Below are 19,419 nucleotides of genomic sequence, written 5' to 3'. Positions count from 1 at the left end.
TTCTTTTGGCTAAGCATGAATGTTCGACAAACAAGTCCAATGTGATGTGATGTGCATCCATTCAGCTGCTGCTACGTTCAGGGCAGAGGACAACTCACATGTGACGTTCTTGTCCTGCTAACAAAGTTGGGAAGAAGGAAGACATCGGCAGGATGAAGAACCTGATATTATTGTGCACAGCAAATCTCCGCCGCTTCTTGTGGCCACCAAATTTGGTGGAATAGAGGTGAAAGATGAAATGTCAACGTTTGATTCTTCTCCTCATTGATGTTGATTCTTCTCAATTGTGGTGTATTTACTCAACTGTGACAGTTGGATGGTCAGCTCCTCCAGAGCTCTGTACGAGTTACCCCCCTCCGCCACCGCCTCCACCGCCCTTCCCCGTAGCTCCGCTACCCGATCCCTCACCTCCTGCCACTCTCCCCCCTCCGCCACCGACTCAGCCAGCGTCCTCGCCAGCTCCTCAGCGGCTGGCGTGCCCTCTGCGCCGCTCCCCTCCCCCACCCTGACAGCTACCCCTATGTCCTCCACCAGCAGCTTCGCGTTCACGAACTGCTCCGCCTCCATCGGCCAGACCAGCAGCGCCACCCCCGCCGTCACCCCCTCCAGCACCGAGTTCCACCCGCAGTGAGTCACGAACGAAGCCACCGCAGCGTGGCCCAGGATCGCCAACTGCGGCGTCCATCCCCGCACCACCATCCCTCTCGCCCCCTCGAACCCCTCCGGCGCCGCCGCAGCCCCGCCGAGCGCCCACAGGAAGCGGACCCCGCTCTTCTCCAGCGCCGCCGCGATCCCGCCGATCTGGGTCTCCGTCGGCGTGTACTGGCTTCCGAAGCAGATGTACACCACCGACCGCGGCGGGCACGCGTCTAGCCACGCCATGACCTCCTCCGCCGGGACGGAGCTGCGCCCGCCGCGCCCCCCCACGGCTCCTGCCGGGCGGATCGGCCCCACAGCCCAGACGCGGTCGTGGCCGTAGGACCGCCTCAGGTGGGCGAGGTAGTCGCCCTCGAGGGCGTCGAAGGTGTTGATGACGGCGCCCCAGCTGGCGGCGTTGGCCAGGAAGGAGTCCCTGGCGAACTCCCAGTCCGGGTCGCCGGCCTTGTAGCGGCGGTAGACGGAAGGGAGGTGGGAGAAAGGGAAGGAAGGGACGGACGTGAGAGAGGCGAGGGTGACGGAAGAGGAGGAAGCGGCAGCGCCGGAAGGGGGGGCGGGGGGCATCTGTCGCCAGACGTGGTCGAGGACGGAAACGCCGAAGGCGCCGGAGGAGTAAAAGACGACGCGGGGAATGCCGAGGTCGGCGGCGAGGTGGTGGGTCCAGCCGATGAAGAAGTCGGAGAGGAGGGCGAAGGGAGGGCAGGTGAGGGAGCGTGCCCAAGAGACGACGGCGGGGCCGAGAGAGGAGAGGGCGTGGATGAGGGCGGCGACGGAGTTGCCGTGGGAAAGGTGGCGGACGTGCTCGACGCCGGGGGCGAGGGTGGAGAAGGAGAAGGGGAGGACGAGGGGGAAGGCGGAGGGGGTAGCGGCGAGGAAGTGATCGAGGAGGGGGAGGTTGGCGGGGGTGACGACGACGGTGAAGGAGAGGCCGGGAAGGCGGAGGGATAGATGGTGGACGAGGTCCAGGAGGGGGATGAGGTGGCCCTGAGCGGGGAAGGGGAAGACCAGGAGGTGGTGGTCGTCGCCGGTCGTCGACATCGGTGGTGCGAACGGAGGAAGCCAAGCCCTTTAACTTGTTGGGGCGGAAGCCGTCGGGATCGCACGTCATGCATTCATCACATGATGTGACCTCCATTTAAAATAAATAATTTTATTTCTATATTAAAAAACATAACACGTGATTTAAAAAATAAATAATTGTATTTCAACATGTGACATGTTATGATTATTTTTTTTTTTTTCTCGTCACTTTTAACTCATACGTCATATCACGTATTGTGTTTTTCATCAATATTAAGACAAATAAAATGATTTTTTATTTTTAAAATTATAAAAAATCATAATATAATTTTTTAAATATAAAAAATATGTTAACAGAGTCTAAAAATAGAAAATAATCTATGATTAATCCGAAGATGATAACGTCAGTACTAAGACGTCATGGTGACAATCATATTGTTCATATTTACTTTTATGAATAATATGAGGACCAACTATAATGAACTTAAAGAGTATTAATGGAGTTGAGTATAGCACAAATTGTTGACCAATCAAGTTATCAATGTACTAGTCAAACTGTTCTTCATTTCTCTGAATAATCTTACTTATATATACAATACTTTTTATTTCTTCAATAAAAAGTATCTAACAAATAAATGAAAAGGATCCAACAAAATAAAAAAAAAATGTTGGATTTACATGTTAAAATAAAGATGTTGACTTGCAAACATAAATAAAGCCAAGATTGATGGTTGATCAACTCAAAATGCGAGCATTAATTTGTAAATAGCCTCAAGAACTCTCCATGTCTCAAAAAAAGCCCACCTTATAAAGCAAGTTTAATTCTAACTAAACATTTAACGCAAACACAAGAAAAAGGTTCCCTATTTAACTATGACCAATCCATGAAGCTCTCACTTTGCCTTCTAACTATTGACTAAGAAAAAAGAAACATAAATGCAAAGAAATAATGGTCATGGATGACAATCATGGCTAACCTAATTTTCCTTGATCCAGATTGAACAAAGAGAGCATGGTCGATCAGATGCAAAGCTTAAGTTCACAGCTCAATGAATTACTTTGTGCCATTACAAGTAACATAAAAGCTAAAATGTCATAATCAATGAACAATACGAGCTAGTCTTGACAAAACAAGATCATCATTATCTTGGCAGGAAGGAGAGAAATGTCTGTATCTGAGATCTTGTACATAGAGACAGAAATTTGATGAACTCACAAATAAAGGAATCAGAGATGACGTACAGGGAATGTGGCCTTCTCGACTCTGAGACAGCATTACATTCTGAGCAAGTAGGTGCTATCGGCAAGAACTGTGCAAGTTCAACATTATAGTATGCATGAAGACAGCTGCATCACCTTTGGTTGTTTAACTTGACCGCTTAGATTTTGTCAATGTCACTATCTAAGCCCTGCATAACACAAAAATTTCAACTGAGCAGACAAATACACATCTTATTCTTCCTAACATAAAACCATACTAATTCTCGCAAATACATGTTTTGCATCTTAGTTCCTTTTTTATTGTTCTCTTTGAAAATTTATAGTGTCACTAATTACTTTAATCCTTTTTTAGAATAGCTTTGAATATCTCCCTTAATCTTACAATTTGATATAAAAAAAAACTCTTGTTCCATTTATCTACATCTTTTCTATCATCAAAATTATGTTAAATACAACCGATCTATCTCCTAAACCTTTTCAAACTACAAGTATACAATTAGCTTTTTTCAGTCGTAATTTAATCTTCTTTGATACTTCTTTTATCATATTTGTTCTAATCTCATGAATAAATCCATGATTTATAAACTTCCCACCGTCGTTTTAATTTAACACATAATCAGCATTAAAATGTTTATAAAAAAATAACACAACAACAAAGGGCAAAAGATAGTTATTGGTCATATAAAGGTGTGATAAAATGGAAGACCATATTGGTCATGCTAGCAAGTAAATAGCCACAAAAGACCATGTGAAAATAAAACCAACTATTTGTGACAAGTTTGCATGAGCAATGCAAATTCAACAAAATGAGATTAAATAGAATATGATGGGATAGTAATTCGATGTAATACATAAATACTATCATTAATTAGAAGCTGAATGAATATTCAGATCACATGATTTATATCATCATAGCATTAATCTCATCTATGAAAAAAACATAACAATGTCTTTTCCTTTAGTTTCTTGTTGGATCGCAAAGAGCAAGAGTTACTCAAAGCAACCAGACCGTCATATGTTACAGTAAAATGGACACTAAAAACTACTGAATTTCATGTGTTGGAAATTTGTGAGGTATCTTACCGAGGTGCTCCCAATCTTATTAAGATCATCATCCAAACCATCATTCCCATCATCTGTAACAGCATAAGATTATTATGAGGCAGGAAGTTGTAACTAGTAACTACTTTATTCTAGAAGCGAGAAAGACGAATTGTAGAGTTACTCAAAATATGAAAAGACAGCGAGTCCATTGAGGTTGCAGAAATATTTATTATATATTTTTAACCATAAATTATGATTAAAAAATGTATAAATGGAATATTGCATACCCAAACCCTCATCATCACTTCCAAGATCTCCCAGAAGGAACACATCCAAGTCCTCTACGGTTGATGAGGTAGTAGTCTTTTGCAGTTTTGTTTCTTTTGATTTTGCTGCAGTAGCTGAGACAGCAGTTGGATTTTCCTTGATTCTATCAACTTGACTTTGCTCTGCTTTTGTCGTCAACTCTTCCATATACTGTTTCTCATAGCTGATTTATTGTAAAGACAGCTAAAGTCAGTATTGGCTGCCTGCTTCCTTTGCCCCATTGAGAGCTCAGGTTAGTGTCAAACAAGCATACATCTCCCAGAAAAAACATTAAAGTATATATAAAATTCTTGTAAATAAAACATGCATATTCCAGTCCCAAGACTCAGCTTGAACAGTCGATTCAGTGCTAAGTATAACAGTAAACTGGAGGGAATGAAGGCTAATCATAACATGATTTTCTGCATTTAAAGGAGAGAGACAACCATCTAGTGAAAGCAATCCGAAATCTGAAAAGGAAAAGAAAGAGCATGACACACCACTTAATCAAACTACCATCCAAGACTTGTCAGTAAGCATAACACAAAGAATTCTGACCATAAAAGATTTTCTTTCAAAAGTAAGTTGATCCAAAAGTCAATCCTTGATTAGGAAACAAACATATTTCCAATATAATTATGTATAATCTGGATCTGTTAACATCCTTAATGGACAAGTAATTTCAGCCTTTTGTTTGATACCGAGCCTAATTGGGATATGCAGGATTTTAAATGTTATCAAATATTTTTTATGGAATTTTCTACTAGTCCAAAAATGCTACAAAACTGACTGTCAGTTTATATCCTTTATCAACATAAGAATTCTAAAATTTGGATGGTATCAACAGGCTACAGAAGAAAAGATACTTACGGAGCCACATAACTGTTTATGAGAGTAAAATATATCCGCCAGAATTTCCTCTCCTTCATATAGCGTGGGCATAGCTCATATCTGAATGTTGATATTTCCTGAAACATTAGATGTAAATTATCCAGTCATAATCTTATGTTTAACAAAAACAGAAGAAGAAGAAGAAGGATGGCATTGCTGACATTTCATCGACAAGATTAGCATACACAAAGGGTAAGTTAACTATGATCAAGTAACATAAGTTAACGTCGTCTTCACATTGCAGTACTGAAAGATTGTGAATTAATTAACAGAATTGGTTCTTTCAGAACTTCACAAGATGTAAAATGAGAGATTCAATACAAGCCAAACTATTGAAAAAATTAAATTGACACAAGAAATAAGTTTAACAGAATGAAACACCTTCACTGTCGACAGAACAAGTGTAGCATGCCTTGCTTGCCATTCATTAAGATCCTGCCTCACATTTGACACTGTGGGAACGTCTGACATCTCTGGTTCATCTACAAAGAAAACACAAATGTAGTAAGATTAACCTTGAAAATTAGAATTAAAAGATAATGCATATCTTCTGAGGAACAAATTAGCAACAAGACCCTACATAGGCTATTACAGAAAAATAAGCAACAAGGTAATCCAGAAAACTCATTACACAGAAACACAAACACATCAATAGAACAACTTCAGATGCCACATAAATTCCTGAAACATTTTGTTATAACAGCGTAACAACAAATAATTGAGCTATCAATTGCATTCGGAGCTATTACAGAAAAATAAGCAACAAGGTAATCCAGAAAACTCATTACACAGAAACACAAACACATCAATAGAACAACTTCAGATGCCACATAAATTCCTGAAACATTTTGTTATAACAGCGTAACAACAAATAATTGAGCTATCAATTGCATTCGGAGCCCATAATATTATCAAATCGATCATGTCAAGTCCGTCTCTTTCAATTAAAACTTCAATCAAGAAGATAGACAAGCGTGAAATGCCAACACAGATGATAAAATTGAGTGAAACAAGGAGGGAAGAAAGGATCTAGCGCGCACCTTGCACGGGGAAATCCCTGAAAGTACTGAGATGGATCCCCTTCACGAACTCTCTCAGCTCCTCGGTGACCCCAAACCTCTCGAGATCCGACCCGGGGTCGGGAGCGACAGCCGCATTGGATCCCTGCCCCAAGGTGGAAGGGATCGGGATGGGGATGTCGACGGCGAGGGTCTTGATCTGGTCAGCGGCGCGGAGGGCCTCGGAGCGGATCAAGTCGGCCTTCTTGGAGGCCTCGGCGGCGATCTCCTTCGACTTCTTGGTCGTCTCGGAGACGAACTCCTGAGAGATCCTGGCAGCGTCCCTGGTGAGATCCTGCGACCGCTTCGCCGCCTCCTCGGCTAAGCCCTTCGCCCTCTGCCACAGATCCATGCCCGATCCGGCGATCCCCACCACTCCCCAAGACCCGGAAGAAGACGCGACCAACGTTACATCTCTCTCAAGGTAACTAATTTACGCATTTATTCGTATTCCAGAACTATAAACTTACATATACGCCCTTATAGTTTATCTAAATCAATAAATACTCTCTCTATAAGACGTATGTTATCCAATATGCTATTTCTATATTTACAAGGATATATTTGTAAATTAATGAGGACAAATACATGTTCTTCAAAATTCACAGGAGAAGGACGGGATCTAATACAAGACCGTATTGTAAGAGAAATTTAGTATGACACTTGGAGGGTGGATCCGATGTTTATGATGTATATATATGTATATGTATATGTATGTATATATATATATATATATATATATATATATATATATATATTTGCATATATATATAAAATCTAGTAAGGTTGATCTATTGGGATGTCCCACACAATGGAGTAATGGCAATGGAAAACACTAATAAAGTAGTCCAAATTAGCATTAAACTATCAGATATAACACTAATAAATTCTAAACAACTGATAGATTACCAATAATTTAATTCTATTAGAATCTGTAAGGATGTCAAACAATTCAAGATATGGAAAACAGAATCTGTAATCAAAATTTGAGTTCCTGCCCAATTTTTTTTTTCTGAGCAAAACATTGTCTATGATCACCACTGAAGCCAAAACTGGAGGAATTTACATGGCAATGATCTCTGTCTAACTGCTGAGCAGCTTTATCTTTATGAGTTCTTGTGACTCTAAAGATCATAGACATCTAGGAAGCCTTCATTCATGCTTAAACTATAGGCTAAGATCTTGATATAATATTTAGAGAACACAACTGAGTCTGTAGATAATAGCAGCTGTATCTATCAACTTCAAAAGATCTATGACAGATCTTGATATAATATTTAGAGAGAAATGTGTTCTCTTTTTCAGAATGAAAACATTTAAAGAGGATTGTTAAAGCAATTCCATCTCATTCAAGGAGACCAGAAAGAAAGAGTTCATTTCTGAGCTTTGAGCAGCTCACAAGTACTCAGTTGAGAAAGAAAACTAAACAGGAAAAGAAAGTAAAGTCATCTCCTTCTCATATTACTTCAGTTTCCACTAAGATCTTTTCCTAAGCCTTCTCACAACTGAAAGAAACAGAACTCTTCCAAACCTAATATCTATTGATCTACCAAGATCTGCAATGCCTCCAACATCCTCAAAAATCATCAGAAGTAACAAAGCTCATAGAGATCATAAAAAGAAGAATTAGAACAGGAAGATCTTTTAAGTAAATACCTCAAAGTCCTGCCTCCTTTTTCTCCTCCTCACCAAAAGGTCAAAACTTCTGAAGATATCAGCTACTTGAGACAAATCTGCTGCCTACTTCAGAAGCCACTGATTTAAGTTAATCTAATCCTATAAATCACATCAAATGAATCACTGATCCAACATGCATAAACCCAAGTTGATAATAGTAGATCTATATAATCTTATAAACCAAGACAAATATACTCTCACCTTGTTTTAATCAGCTACTTTTCTGCATGCCTCACTTCATGTACCATGGGAGAAATACAATTAATTCTTATTCCTCCAGCAATATCATCTCTGCACATAATTTAAAATGAGAAACAAAAGAAAATACAAGTTGATGAAGGCTGCATAACATTTACAGGGGAAGAAGAAAAATGATGGCATGCCATGTTGCAGATACCCAAGAACTGTATCTTTGTTTGTGCTTCTTTCCATGATATTTCTTCAAGCCCTTGCCTTAGCCTTGCATAGATTTCAGACTGTCTTAACCCTGGTTATAATAATTCTTCTTCCTCAAACAAAATCATATCTACACATCAAGAAAAAAAGTGGCACAGAAGGAAAACACAAGAGAGGCAATTGTTGGGGATGGATGATACAATGAGCAAGCAAATAATCTTTCTCCAAGATATGCATAGGAAGAGAAAAACTTGTGCAGATCATTACTTGCATTTTGTCCCGGAATTAGTTGACCCATATGAAGAACCTCAACTGCAAGCTTGGCAAAACTGTTCTTGAATCATATCACTGTGCCTTTATGTGCTATTATGCCCTGCTCTCATTTCTGTGGATCAGCAGCTGTGCTGCTCCAACAGTGATATACTTGATGTCTTATCTATACACTTCTTCCTTCTCTTGATACTAATGCTTTGTAATCAAGATCTTTCTGGTCTGATGAAATGATCAAGCTAAGATAGACTACTGGAATCTCTTTCTGCCTCTCTTAGCTTTGATAATTTCATCTATGAAATACTTGGGAAACAATATTTTAGAAGAAAGAATCAACCAATGCTCAATTAGGCAAGCTATTAGCCACATACTGGATTTCATGAACATCCCTAATTTTCAGGGAATGGAGGCAAAAGAATAAAAAACTGGAAAATATCTATTTTTCTGGTTGATGTCTACATCCATAGTGATGTGGTCAATCAAATAATTCTTGGTGTATCAATTTATGAAATATTTTAATATGAAGGATATCATTGTATATTTTTTAGAACAACTTGTGATTCAAGTTTCTATACCATTTTATAATGTGCTGTTAGCCACTTTCTTCACACAATTTTAGGTGGAAGAGATTATTTGATGATAAATAAAGTATAATATAAAACTGTGCAAAAGAATATATATATATATACACACATATATGCTAATATATTAATAGCATTCTGTGCTTGATGAATACCTCATGTAGTTGAACTGGTCAACATCTTTGAGCCTGAATGAATCATCAAAGAACTGTCCTCTTATACCCCATAGCTGTTTCTGATCAAGATGAGGTCTCAAATTGGAAATGGTCCAAAATAGTTGCTTAATCATGACATAGCTTTTAAGACTCATTCTGCAAAGTCAAATCAAGTTTTGACTAAGTTGTGCTATGTCTCCTCCACTTTATTTTTTTTGCGAGCATTCATCATTCTGCATAATCAGATATGTTGAACTCTAGCAATTCAAGTCTCTTTTTATTTGATTAAACATAAATCTAAAATATGCAAAAATAATTTTGGAGCCATTAATATTATTTTATCAACTTCTACTCTACTATCATCTTCAACAAGTTCTCGTGTAATTTGTAATAAGATATTATTAGTCGACAACTATGGAGACACTCGATTTGATATTGATTTCGAATCTTGATGCATATCGATCTAGAAAATCTCTAATTATAGTAAAATATTTTTTTTGAATTATATTCGATTTGAAGAATATTTTTTATTGACTTGACAAAGACAATTAATCTATTATTTTTTTAAAAAAATCTATCCCAAAAAGGATATAAAAATTATTATTGTTGAGATTTTGTTGTTTGCCAATCCAATTTTATTTACATAATAAAAAAAAAATTGAGGATAGCATCAGATAAGCAGAATAAAATTAGAATACTATTCCTTTTTGTGTTGAAGCTTATTTTAGCATTTGTGATAGAGAAATATGATGAGGTGTTATCCCATTTGGTGTTCTTCTGAGGTTGTCCAAAGCGGCGCCGTTTAGCAACCAAAATGGAAGACGTCGAGTTCACGAAGGCTTCCATCTCGAAGACCTCATCAGATTACTCCACATGTTCAAACAACGAGTGGCGGAGGGACCGCCGCTGACGCGCCCGAACAGTTGGAGACGAAAGCCTTCGAATCTGATGCATGTTTGTCGTTGCCGCCGTTGACAACTTCTTTCTTTCGTTTTCGCAGATTAATTCGTTTCTCTTAGTTCCAATCATGCGGTCCGTCTCCTTTACGGAAGGCGATGTGAGTTATCTTTAATTTTTTGTGGTGTTTTTATGCCAACACTAATTTGGAGTTTGACCAGTTGGTGGCAGTCCGATTGGGAAGCTTCCTTGATCTGTCCTGCTGTGTTCGAGTAGGTAATTATTTACTCGATCGGTTGTTTATGGGATTAGACGGGAGAAAAAAGGAGCAAATTTTGGTCGTGATGATCGCGGAGGATTATTTTTATGGAATCTGGGAGTCAACACGGCGACGCGTCCCAATTGGATTAGATGAGGTAAAAAAGGGGTTATATAGATGGAAAGGAAAAATATTAGTTTTTGATCAACAGGGATTAACTTAATGGGATTCGGAAGTCAACAGGGAGAACGCGGAGAGACGGAGGGAGCAAAAGAAGAGGAGGAGACTTCTTCCCTTCCCCTCTCTCTCTCTCTCTCTCTCTCTCTCTCTCTCTCTCGTCGTCTTTAATGCATCCCAATTGAGAAGCTAGGGTTCCCTGTGGCTGGACAAAATTCGGGTGAAAGGCTAGGTTTTGATTCCCATATCGATCACATCTCCCACCTCCTTTAGGAGACACAAACACTGTTCTTGTTCTTCCGCTGCTTTTCTCGTCTGATTTGGTTTGGTTTCTGATCCCCACCGGAGAAGTTCCTCTGGATTTCCATCTCGCTCGATGCTGCTCTTTGTTATAGATTTTGATATCACTTTGGATTAATCCTTTAGGAGGCCTTTGTTGTGTTTTCTCGGATCGGATGGGGCAGTTAAAACAAAGGTCGTCATAACGTTTGCTTTCTATACTTTGATCTACCTTTCCATTTCATGATCCTCTTTGCTTTTCGTTGACTTCGTTACTTCATTCATTCCCAAGATTCCATCAAACTATAAACTGTTCGTGAAAATCGCATCTTAGTAGTCCCACATCCAGTTCTTCTATAGCATCTTTTCAGAACAAATCAAGATTTCCCAGAGTTGGTGTATATTGCATTCGATACTGTACATTGTGGTACTTTCAACTCTTTCTCAGTGTGTCCGGTAGTACCTTAGTTTGGTGTAGCTGAATAGTTGTTTGAAATGAGGCTCTTGGTGCATGTGATTGAAGCCCGGAACCTCCTTGCAATGGATCTCAATGGCCTGAGTGATCCGTATGTAAAGTTACAACTAGGAAAGCACCGAGCTAAAACAAAGGTGGTCAAGAAGAATCTGAACCCTGTGTGGGATGAAGAGTTTAGCTTTCGAGTTGGAGACCTCAATGAGGAGCTCACAGTATGTGTTTTGGATGAAGACAAGTACTTCACTGATGATTTTCTGGGACAGGTGAAGGTTCCGCTATCAAAAGTCTTGGATGCAGAGAACTTGACCCTTGGAACAACCTGGTATCAGCTGCAGCCCAAGGGCAAGAAGTTGAAGAGCAAAGATTGTGGTAATATACCACCTTTTCATTTTCATTCATGCATTTTGGAAATTGAGAATCTGTTACAATTGCTCGGCATGTTATTGATTTGAGATGTAATTTATGTTTATAATATAAGGCCGAACCACATACCTGTTGGTTGATCTCAAGGATGACCTTATCTAAAATTCTTCTCATCTCAAACAGATATCCAAGCTCATTGGCTTTTGACCTTTGTGAATTAGGTTTCTGCATGTGTTTTGAACTTTTAATTAGAAATATTCTTTCTGCTCATGCAGAAATTTTCCCTTGGTTTAGGTTGTCATCTTGATTCACGATTCTTTTGAGTGACCCAGTTGTAAGTCACACAGTTGTAAGTTACCAACCTTGGTTTATTCCATCTTCCCAATTCAATTTGTTGACCATGACAACCTACCTATATCTGGAGCTACCTAACTCGATTGAAAAATTTGTAAACCAATTTTGAGGATTTTAGAGCAGAGGCATCTGGATGAAAGGGAATTTTTTGGATGACAGGGATTTTATCCTTCAACCTGAATGTTAATACTGGATGCTCAAGTCAGTATGTTAATGCTGGATGCTCAAGTCAGTAAGTGATCAGTGTCAATCGGGTTGTTTTTCCTGGTTAATTGTACAATCGTTGCAAGCTTATATTATTTGCACGCAAGTGGACTGAGATATGGTTTGATACATATTTAAGATCATCCAAATATGTATGAGGATGTAGAATTAAAAGCTGTGCTGTATCAATAAATACTCCATTGCATTTTCTCCAGTAAACAAATCCTCTTACCATATTGTGGCATTAATGCTTACTTTGGGATGGCCTTCATTTCTTTTTTTCTTTGCTGAATGGAAGTATGATCGAAAACTAATTTTATTATAAAATTATATCTTTTTTGTACTCATATACCAGTTCAGATCCAAGTATGTCTTTGTGGCTTCATCCTGCAGGAGAAATTCGTCTAACCATATCTATGAACCAGAAGAATACCGAAGAAGCATCTGCTGGCACACGAATCATTTCTGATGATCTTGCATCAAATTCGGATAGATCAGGCGAGTTAACAAAGGGAAGGCATTCATTATCTTCAAATGATGATACAGAATCAGCTGCTGCACCAGCGCTTAATGAAATGGATTCTCTTAAGGAAGAGAAACCAAATGCAGGAACTTTTGTGGATCGTCTGTTTCAGTTATTTGGTGGGAAAAATGTAGAGCCTACATGTTCTTCCACTAGGGATGTTGATTATTCAGAAAAATTGCAAGATGTACCAGCGGATGAAGATTGTGAAGACCAAATGGTTGAAGCATGCGCCGATCTCCCATTTGATGAATTATTGAAAACTATGGAATCAAAGGTTCAAAGTGAAATGCCTGCAAATTTGCCAGGAGGTGTACTTCTTGACCAATCTTATTCTGTTGCTCCAGGTGATCTAAACTCCTTTCTCTTTTCACCGAGTTCAAATTTTTGGCAATCACTGGCTGAGGTTCAAGGAACCACTGGTTTTCAAGCTGAACCTTGGAGACTTGAAAATGGTGGGGAGAGCTTGAAAAGAGTTGTTACATACACAAAAGCTGCAACTAAATTAGTAAAGGCTGTGACAGCTACAGAGGAGCAGACTTATTTAAAGGCTGATGGGAAAAATTTTGCTGTTTTAGCAAGTGTGAGCACACCTGATGTTCCTTTCGGCAGCAGTTTCAGGACAGAGCTTCTCTTCTGCATAATGCCAGGGCCTGAATTGTCTTCTGAAGGACAATCGTCTCGTCTGGTAATATCCTGGCGCACGAATTTCCTACAGAGCACTATGATGAAGGGAATGATTGAAAATGGAGCAAGGCAAGGTTTGAAGGACAGCTATATACAGTTTGCTGAGTTGCTCTCCCAGAGTATAAAACCGGTTGATTTAAAAGAAACTGCATCTAGCAAGGAGCAGATCCTAGCTTCTATGCAAGCTGAGCAGGAGTCAGACTGGAAATTGGCATGTCGATTCTTTGGAAATTTCACTGTCATATCTTCTGTCTTTGCAGTCTTATATGTTCTTGCCCACCTCTTGCTTGCAAATCCTAGCACAATTCAAGGGCTTGAGTTCCCTGGCTTAGATCTCCCAGATTCAATTGGTGAGATTGTCGTTTGTGGGGTTCTTGTTCTACAAGGAGAACGTGTTCTAAATAGGGTCGGACGTTTCCTACAGGCAAGGAAGCAAAGAGGTAAAAATACTTTTATTTACTTTTGATTGTTTTTTTGTAGAACTATCCTGTTTCAATACTTGATTCTTGGTAATAATGGTCATGGTTTCCCACATTATTTTGGTTCTGAAAGCAACCTCAACTTCCATAAATTCATTTAATATATGAATGCTTATTATCCAAAAGTTATTGCAGTGAAATATAAGATTCTCTCTTCATTTTATACAGTAATCCCTTTATATTTAGCTCAGAAATAACAAAATCAACATTTCAGGGTAGCACAGTGTTGTAATTCTAATATATTTTTTGGATTATATATATATATATATATATATATATATATATATATATATATATATATATATATATGCCACAGCAACTTTCCAGATCATGTTCTCTAACTTATTATCGATCAGAGATGTACATTATACAAAGATTTGCAACATTATTCTGTTTTTGTACAAAAGTGTGTAATTGTATCACTGTGCCACAATAATGTAAGCTTTAATGGATTAACTTTTTAGGAGCTCTGACACCGTCTGATACCCTTTGGACATGCACAAACCTGGTATTGTTGATGCATGAACAGTGTCTATTTAATTGTTCATCATGATAATTGTGTGGATTAAAGCCCTCACTTGCACTGTCACCTTTATGAACTTAATCTTCTTATAATTAAAAACAAGGTCTTCTTCTTCTTTTGACTATAGCCTTTGTTTCTCAGGCAAAAAAAAATATTATGATCACTTGCATCTTTCTACTTTCTGAACTCATCTCATCTAAATTCTGACCTGTTTTGCCATTAACTGGTATTATCTTATGCTCTAGGAAGTAACTTATTGTTATTGATGCAGGCAGTGATCATGGGATCAAAGCACAAGGGGATGGTTGGTTACTAACTGTTGCTTTGATTGAGGGTAGCAATTTAGCAGCTGTGGATTCAACTGGATATTCTGATCCTTATGTTGTCTTTACATGCAATGGTAAAACAAAAACAAGCTCAATTAAGTTCCAAACACTGGATCCTCAGTGGAACGGTAATCATTCAAATAACTTGGTGCCTGATTTTGTTATTCACAATCACATGACTAGTTGTTCAACATGAACAACTGCAACAAGTCAGCTTCTGTTGTGACATCAAATTAGAAGCCCACATGTAAAATTGAATACATGTCAGACTACCAGTTTACACATCAATTTGCCACTAAAATTTTCATTAAACAATGAGTTGGCTAAATCTGCCTTTAGTATATTTATGCTCTTATACCAGCATTCTTTTTCTGTTCCCTCAAGATTTAGGGAGAGTTGAAATTGAGTTGAATAATATCCATCTGAATCCATATCCTTATACAATCCTGGTGTATTCCTCATATGTCCAATTATGGTTACATAAATTTGTATTCCTCATATGTCCATATTCTTACTTAGATTCCGGTATCCTGGATATGAATGCTGATACAGGTTCAGTTTCCATGTATCCAGAAATTCTTAGTCATTGCTTGATGCTGCCATGTCCTTCGCATTGCAGTCTTGCAATCTGTTTCTGAGTAATAATGACTATCCAATCATATAAGGCAACTTTCAAGGATCAAATTACAATTTGTCAAAGTTTTGGGAAGCTTTACCCTTGATATGCAACGTTTTATCAATCTGTCTGAAGATTTTGGTTTCACTCACAGAACTATTAGATGGTCCATTTAGAGTATGCATAGAATGAAATGATAGAGAACACTGATGACAGGGTGATCAACGTACATCCCTAATAAACTTTGCTTTTGATTTTCAATAGAATGTTTGTTGTACTAATTATCTGTCAGTTCCGCAGAAATCTTTGAATTTGATGCCATGGATGATCCCCCATCTATGATGAATGTGGATGTTTATGATTTTGATGGACCTTTTGATGAAGCTACATCCCTTGGTCATGCTGAAGTGAATTTTCTAAAATCTAATTTATCCGACCTAGCAGATGTTTGGATTCCTCTTCAGGGTAAGTTAGCTCAGGCATGCCAGTCTAAGTTGCATCTGAGGGTTTTCTTAAACAATACACGAGGCAATGATGTTGTCACAGAGTATATATCAAAAATGGAGAAAGAGGTTGGGAAAAAGGTAAATTTTGATTCTGTATTAGATATCGCTTCATTGATTTAAACTTCAAGTTTAGTATGTTTACATGAACTGCTCATTTCAACATGTAGATAATATTGAGGTCTCCACAGACAAATTCTGCTTTCCAGAAGCTGTTTGGTCTGCCAGCTGAAGAATTTCTGATCAATGATTTTACTTGTCACTTGAAGCGCAAACTGCCTATGCAGGTGCTTATATTTATACTTACCTTTGCACTTAAGCTCTTGTTTAACTTCAAGTGTAAACTTCATTTTCTTCTTTTATATGCTTGGGAAATGACACTAGGATTTTGAATGATTACAACATTGTGGATTTTTACTAATTAGTGCAGTCTTAGTCAGAAACAGTCTAGGGTTCACAAATCACTATATTATATTGAAACATTTGGACTTCATTCTTCTTGGACAGACGACAAATAGTGTGACAATATTTGCTATTTTGATATATTTTAGTTTTTGTCTAAAAGTCTTGTTTCATTTTCTTCTCAGGGTCGCCTTTTTCTCTCTCCCAGAATAATAGGTTTCTATGCAAACCTTTTTGGACATAAAACAAAGTTTTTCTTTCTCTGGGAAGATATTGATGATATACAAGTAATTCCTCCATCATTGGCAACGATGGGGGGTCCATCTCTTCTGATTATTCTCCGGAGAGGCAGAGGCATGGATGCAAAGCATGGAGCTAAGGCACTTGATCCAGATGGCAGACTTAGGTTTCAATTCCAGTCATTTGTGTCATTTAGTGTAGCCAACAGGTAATTTTGGTCTAAGATTATGTTATATAGCATTTTATGGATAAAAACTTGTCTAAGATATTACATAAAGTCATATTAAGAAAATCATTTTCTTACTTTTCTTTAACTTTGTGTTAATCAACCATCAGTTTCTCAATTTAGATCTTTTGCATGCATTCATCTATTGAGATTCAATATGTTTTCCACTTAGTCTTCTGATTTATTGGTTTGGCTACTGCTTGACATTTAAAAGTCACATTTTCTTTTAGTAATGCTTAAGAGTTAAATGAAATTAGGAATGTAGATTGTAGGTTCATGTTCTACATCATCTCATAATTATGAATTGAAATTGCCACTGCAATGCCCAACAGGACAATCATGGCACTGTGGAAAGCAAGAGCCTTGAGCCCTGAACAAAAGGTGCAGATAGCTGAAGAAGAATCAGGAGCAAGAACTTTGCAGGGTGAAGAGATTGGATCTTTCTTAGTCTTAGAGGATGCTAACATGTCAGAAGTCTTCTCCTCTGCTGTTGATGTTGATGTAAGTTGTTTTCCTGTCATCTACACATTTTTATTCTCAAGGTTTGAGAATCTTCAAAATGACCTTTAACATGCTATCAGATCAACACACTGATGGAGTTATTTGATGGAAGTTCATTGGAACGAAGAGTAATGGAAAAGGTTGGTTGTGTTGACTACTCCGTAACACCATGGGAAGCAGTTAAAGGAGATGTGTACCAAAGGCAAATTTATTTTAAATTTGACAAGAATTTATCCCGTTATGGGGGGGAAGTGACTAGCACCCAGCAAAAAGCTCCTTTACCCAATAAAAATGGATGGCTTGTTGAAGAAGTGATGGCCCTCCAAGGTGTGCTGCTTGGGGACTATTTCAATGTATGAATACTTTTCAGAAACTAAAATATTTCAAATCTTGACATATCTGAGAATGTGCTCTTCACTGGTGCTTTCTCTGAACATTTTTGTGATCACCTGGTTCTTCTGTGGCCTGCAGCTTCACTTGAGATACCAAATAGATGATCTGTCCCCCAAGTTGAAGGCATGCGATGTGCACGTATCACTGGGGATTGCATGGCTGAAGAGCACCAAACATCAGAAGAGGATAACGAAGAGCGTTATATCGAATTCGTCACTTCGACTAAAGGAGATGTTCAGTAAACTTGAGGATGAACTCACACAACTAAAATAAACCACAACGGTATGCTAGTACTCATAATGTACATTCCCCAGGCTTGCTTAACATGAAACATAGTATAGCTCTTCAGTTGCACTGATCTGTTGCATGTAAGGAAGGTCGGTCAGAGATGCACATAGCATGCGAGAAATGGTAAATGCATTGAGATTAGCATCGAGCCTTCCTTACTCGATTGCAGAAAGGCATTGAGGTCATGATTGGTAATCATCTGTAGTTAACTAGCCTCTACATTCACTAACTTGAGAGAACTCGATCATAGAGGAAATGTGGTATGCCATAAATTTAGTCAGTGGTGGAGTCGACACTAAAGAATCAGTTCATTGGCATTGTTTGGACTTTGTACTATAATTTTTAGGTTTTCTTTCAGTTGACAAATAGAGAGGTCTGTAACATGGGATACCTATTACAAGTTGGCATCCATGGCAACTAGATCGACGAAATTGCAGTGGAATCCAAATCTAAAGTTCTTCCGAAGCTGTTAGTATTCTGTGAAGTATATAGAGAACTACCTTCACTGTTAAAAAACTATATTGTTCAGTTACATATTTGAGAATTCTAATTGTTTGTTATCAACATCACAAGAAATTGATTCTTGGAAGGACTTCTGTACATCTTTCAATATGTTCTCAATAAAACAGCCTGCAATATTTTAGACAGTGATTTGCTCTTTATGAATTATGTGGATGTGATTTATCTCATTTTTTGGACATCTCACCTTGATGCATGCATCTAACACAAGGTCGAACTGATTATGAGTAATATGGACTCCACCATTAGAATCATTTCTAGCTTTCTTATGTTCTTGTTCCTGCAATGCTAAATGATTTTAATGAATGAGAAGCAATGCTGTAAATGACTCAAAAGGGTTTGTGTAGATTAAATGCATGCAATTACACACTTTCTCACATGATTGTATATCACTCTCTTCTCGCATGATTGTTCATGTTGCTTATCCGAATACATCAGAAACCACATGCAAACTGGTGGTGATTCTTTTGTAAGTGAGCAATATACTCCTATAAATCCAAGGAGTTGACAGAGTTTCTTTGTCAACTCCCTGCCATTTCTTGGACAAGTGTAAATATCTTACCTCCCCTAGTTGTAAGCTCCAGTATTTTGATATGAACATTTCAAGTATGAATTGGAGACTTGATCTGATAGCTGACTTCAGGTTGAGTGCAAGATATGCTACTGAATGGATAACAACAGCCATATTGTGGGTGGAATACTGAAAGCTGAGAGTTCTCTTGCATCATGTCGAGTGAGTGTGCAGACTAGAGAAATATTTCTAATCACAATGTCTGTTTGAAGAAATCCTTTGGTGACACAATAATAGTCTTTGATTAGGACTCCTTTTACTTGCTATTTTCTGATTTTATATTTGGTTAGTTGTACTTGAAATTGATTGTAATCCCATCTGCTTCACTGCTCCTCTTA

The 19,419-nt window shown here is 38.5% G+C and overlaps 3 protein-coding genes across 6 annotated transcripts; 1 reads left to right on the top strand and 2 right to left on the bottom strand.

The window, feature by feature from the left end:
* Window positions 1-42: 42 nt before the first annotated feature.
* Window positions 43-1,963, bottom strand: LOC103986872 (flavonol 3-O-glucosyltransferase UGT89B1). The gene has a single exon (XM_009404995.3). It carries the CDS (start codon window positions 1,693-1,695, stop codon window positions 262-264), a length of 1,434 nt encoding a protein of 477 aa, XP_009403270.2. The 5' UTR covers window positions 1,696-1,963; the 3' UTR covers window positions 43-261.
* A 737-nt stretch (window positions 1,964-2,700) lies between these two features.
* Window positions 2,701-6,623, bottom strand: LOC135675738 (uncharacterized). Its single transcript, XM_065186198.1, has 6 exons — window positions 6,180-6,623; window positions 5,521-5,621; window positions 5,119-5,216; window positions 4,230-4,432; window positions 3,982-4,034; window positions 2,701-3,086 (listed from the first exon to the last, which is right to left on the bottom strand). Exons 1-6 carry the CDS (start codon window positions 6,547-6,549, stop codon window positions 3,057-3,059), a joined length of 855 nt encoding a protein of 284 aa, XP_065042270.1. The 5' UTR covers window positions 6,550-6,623; the 3' UTR covers window positions 2,701-3,056.
* Window positions 6,624-10,046: 3,423 nt separating this feature from the next.
* Window positions 10,047-18,638, top strand: LOC135675735 (C2 and GRAM domain-containing protein At1g03370-like). Of its 4 annotated transcripts, none has more exons than XM_065186192.1 (10): window positions 10,049-10,230; window positions 10,395-11,732; window positions 12,678-13,934; window positions 14,768-14,950; window positions 15,739-16,022; window positions 16,112-16,228; window positions 16,529-16,791; window positions 17,142-17,310; window positions 17,391-17,663; window positions 17,782-18,638. In XM_065186192.1, the coding sequence occupies exons 2-10, from the start codon at window positions 11,384-11,386 to the stop codon at window positions 17,974-17,976; spliced, it is 3,090 nt and encodes a 1,029-aa protein (XP_065042264.1). In that variant the 5' UTR covers window positions 10,049-10,230; window positions 10,395-11,383; the 3' UTR covers window positions 17,977-18,638. The 4 variants fall into 4 exon arrangements, with proteins under 4 accessions (XP_065042265.1, XP_065042264.1, XP_065042263.1 ...); XM_065186191.1 differs by having other exon boundaries at window positions 10,049-10,308; XM_065186193.1 differs by having other exon boundaries at window positions 10,047-11,732; window positions 17,391-17,637; window positions 17,782-17,944.
* Window positions 18,639-19,419: the final 781 nt, after the last annotated feature.

The sequence above is a fragment of the Musa acuminata genome, chromosome BXJ1-6 (assembly GCF_036884655.1).
Source record: "Musa acuminata AAA Group cultivar baxijiao chromosome BXJ1-6, Cavendish_Baxijiao_AAA, whole genome shotgun sequence".
Lineage (NCBI taxonomy): Eukaryota > Viridiplantae > Streptophyta > Magnoliopsida > Zingiberales > Musaceae > Musa > Musa acuminata.
Note: the sequence above shows the minus strand (reverse complement) of the source record. Positions and strands in the feature narration are given on the sequence as shown.

Coding starts and splice junctions, on each gene's coding strand:
- LOC135675735 (XM_065186192.1), top strand. CDS start 11,384: ATGAGGCTCTTGGTGCATGTGATTGAAGCCCGGAACCTCCTTGCAATG. Junction 11,733..12,677: donor GTTGAAGAGCAAAGATTGTG/GTAATATACCAC, acceptor TTCATCCTGCAG/GAGAAATTCGTCTAACCATA. Junction 17,664..17,781: donor TGCTTGGGGACTATTTCAAT/GTATGAATACTT, acceptor TGTGGCCTGCAG/CTTCACTTGAGATACCAAAT.
- LOC135675738 (XM_065186198.1), bottom strand. CDS start 6,549: ATGGATCTGTGGCAGAGGGCGAAGGGCTTAGCCGAGGAGGCGGCGAAG. Junction 5,217..5,520: donor TTGTTCTGTCGACAGTGAAG/GTGTTTCATTCT, acceptor CTAATGTTTCAG/GAAATATCAACATTCAGATA. Junction 3,087..3,981: donor ATAAGATTGGGAGCACCTCG/GTAAGATACCTC, acceptor TGTGTTATGCAG/GGCTTAGATAGTGACATTGA.
- LOC103986872 (XM_009404995.3), bottom strand. CDS start 1,695: ATGTCGACGACCGGCGACGACCACCACCTCCTGGTCTTCCCCTTCCCC.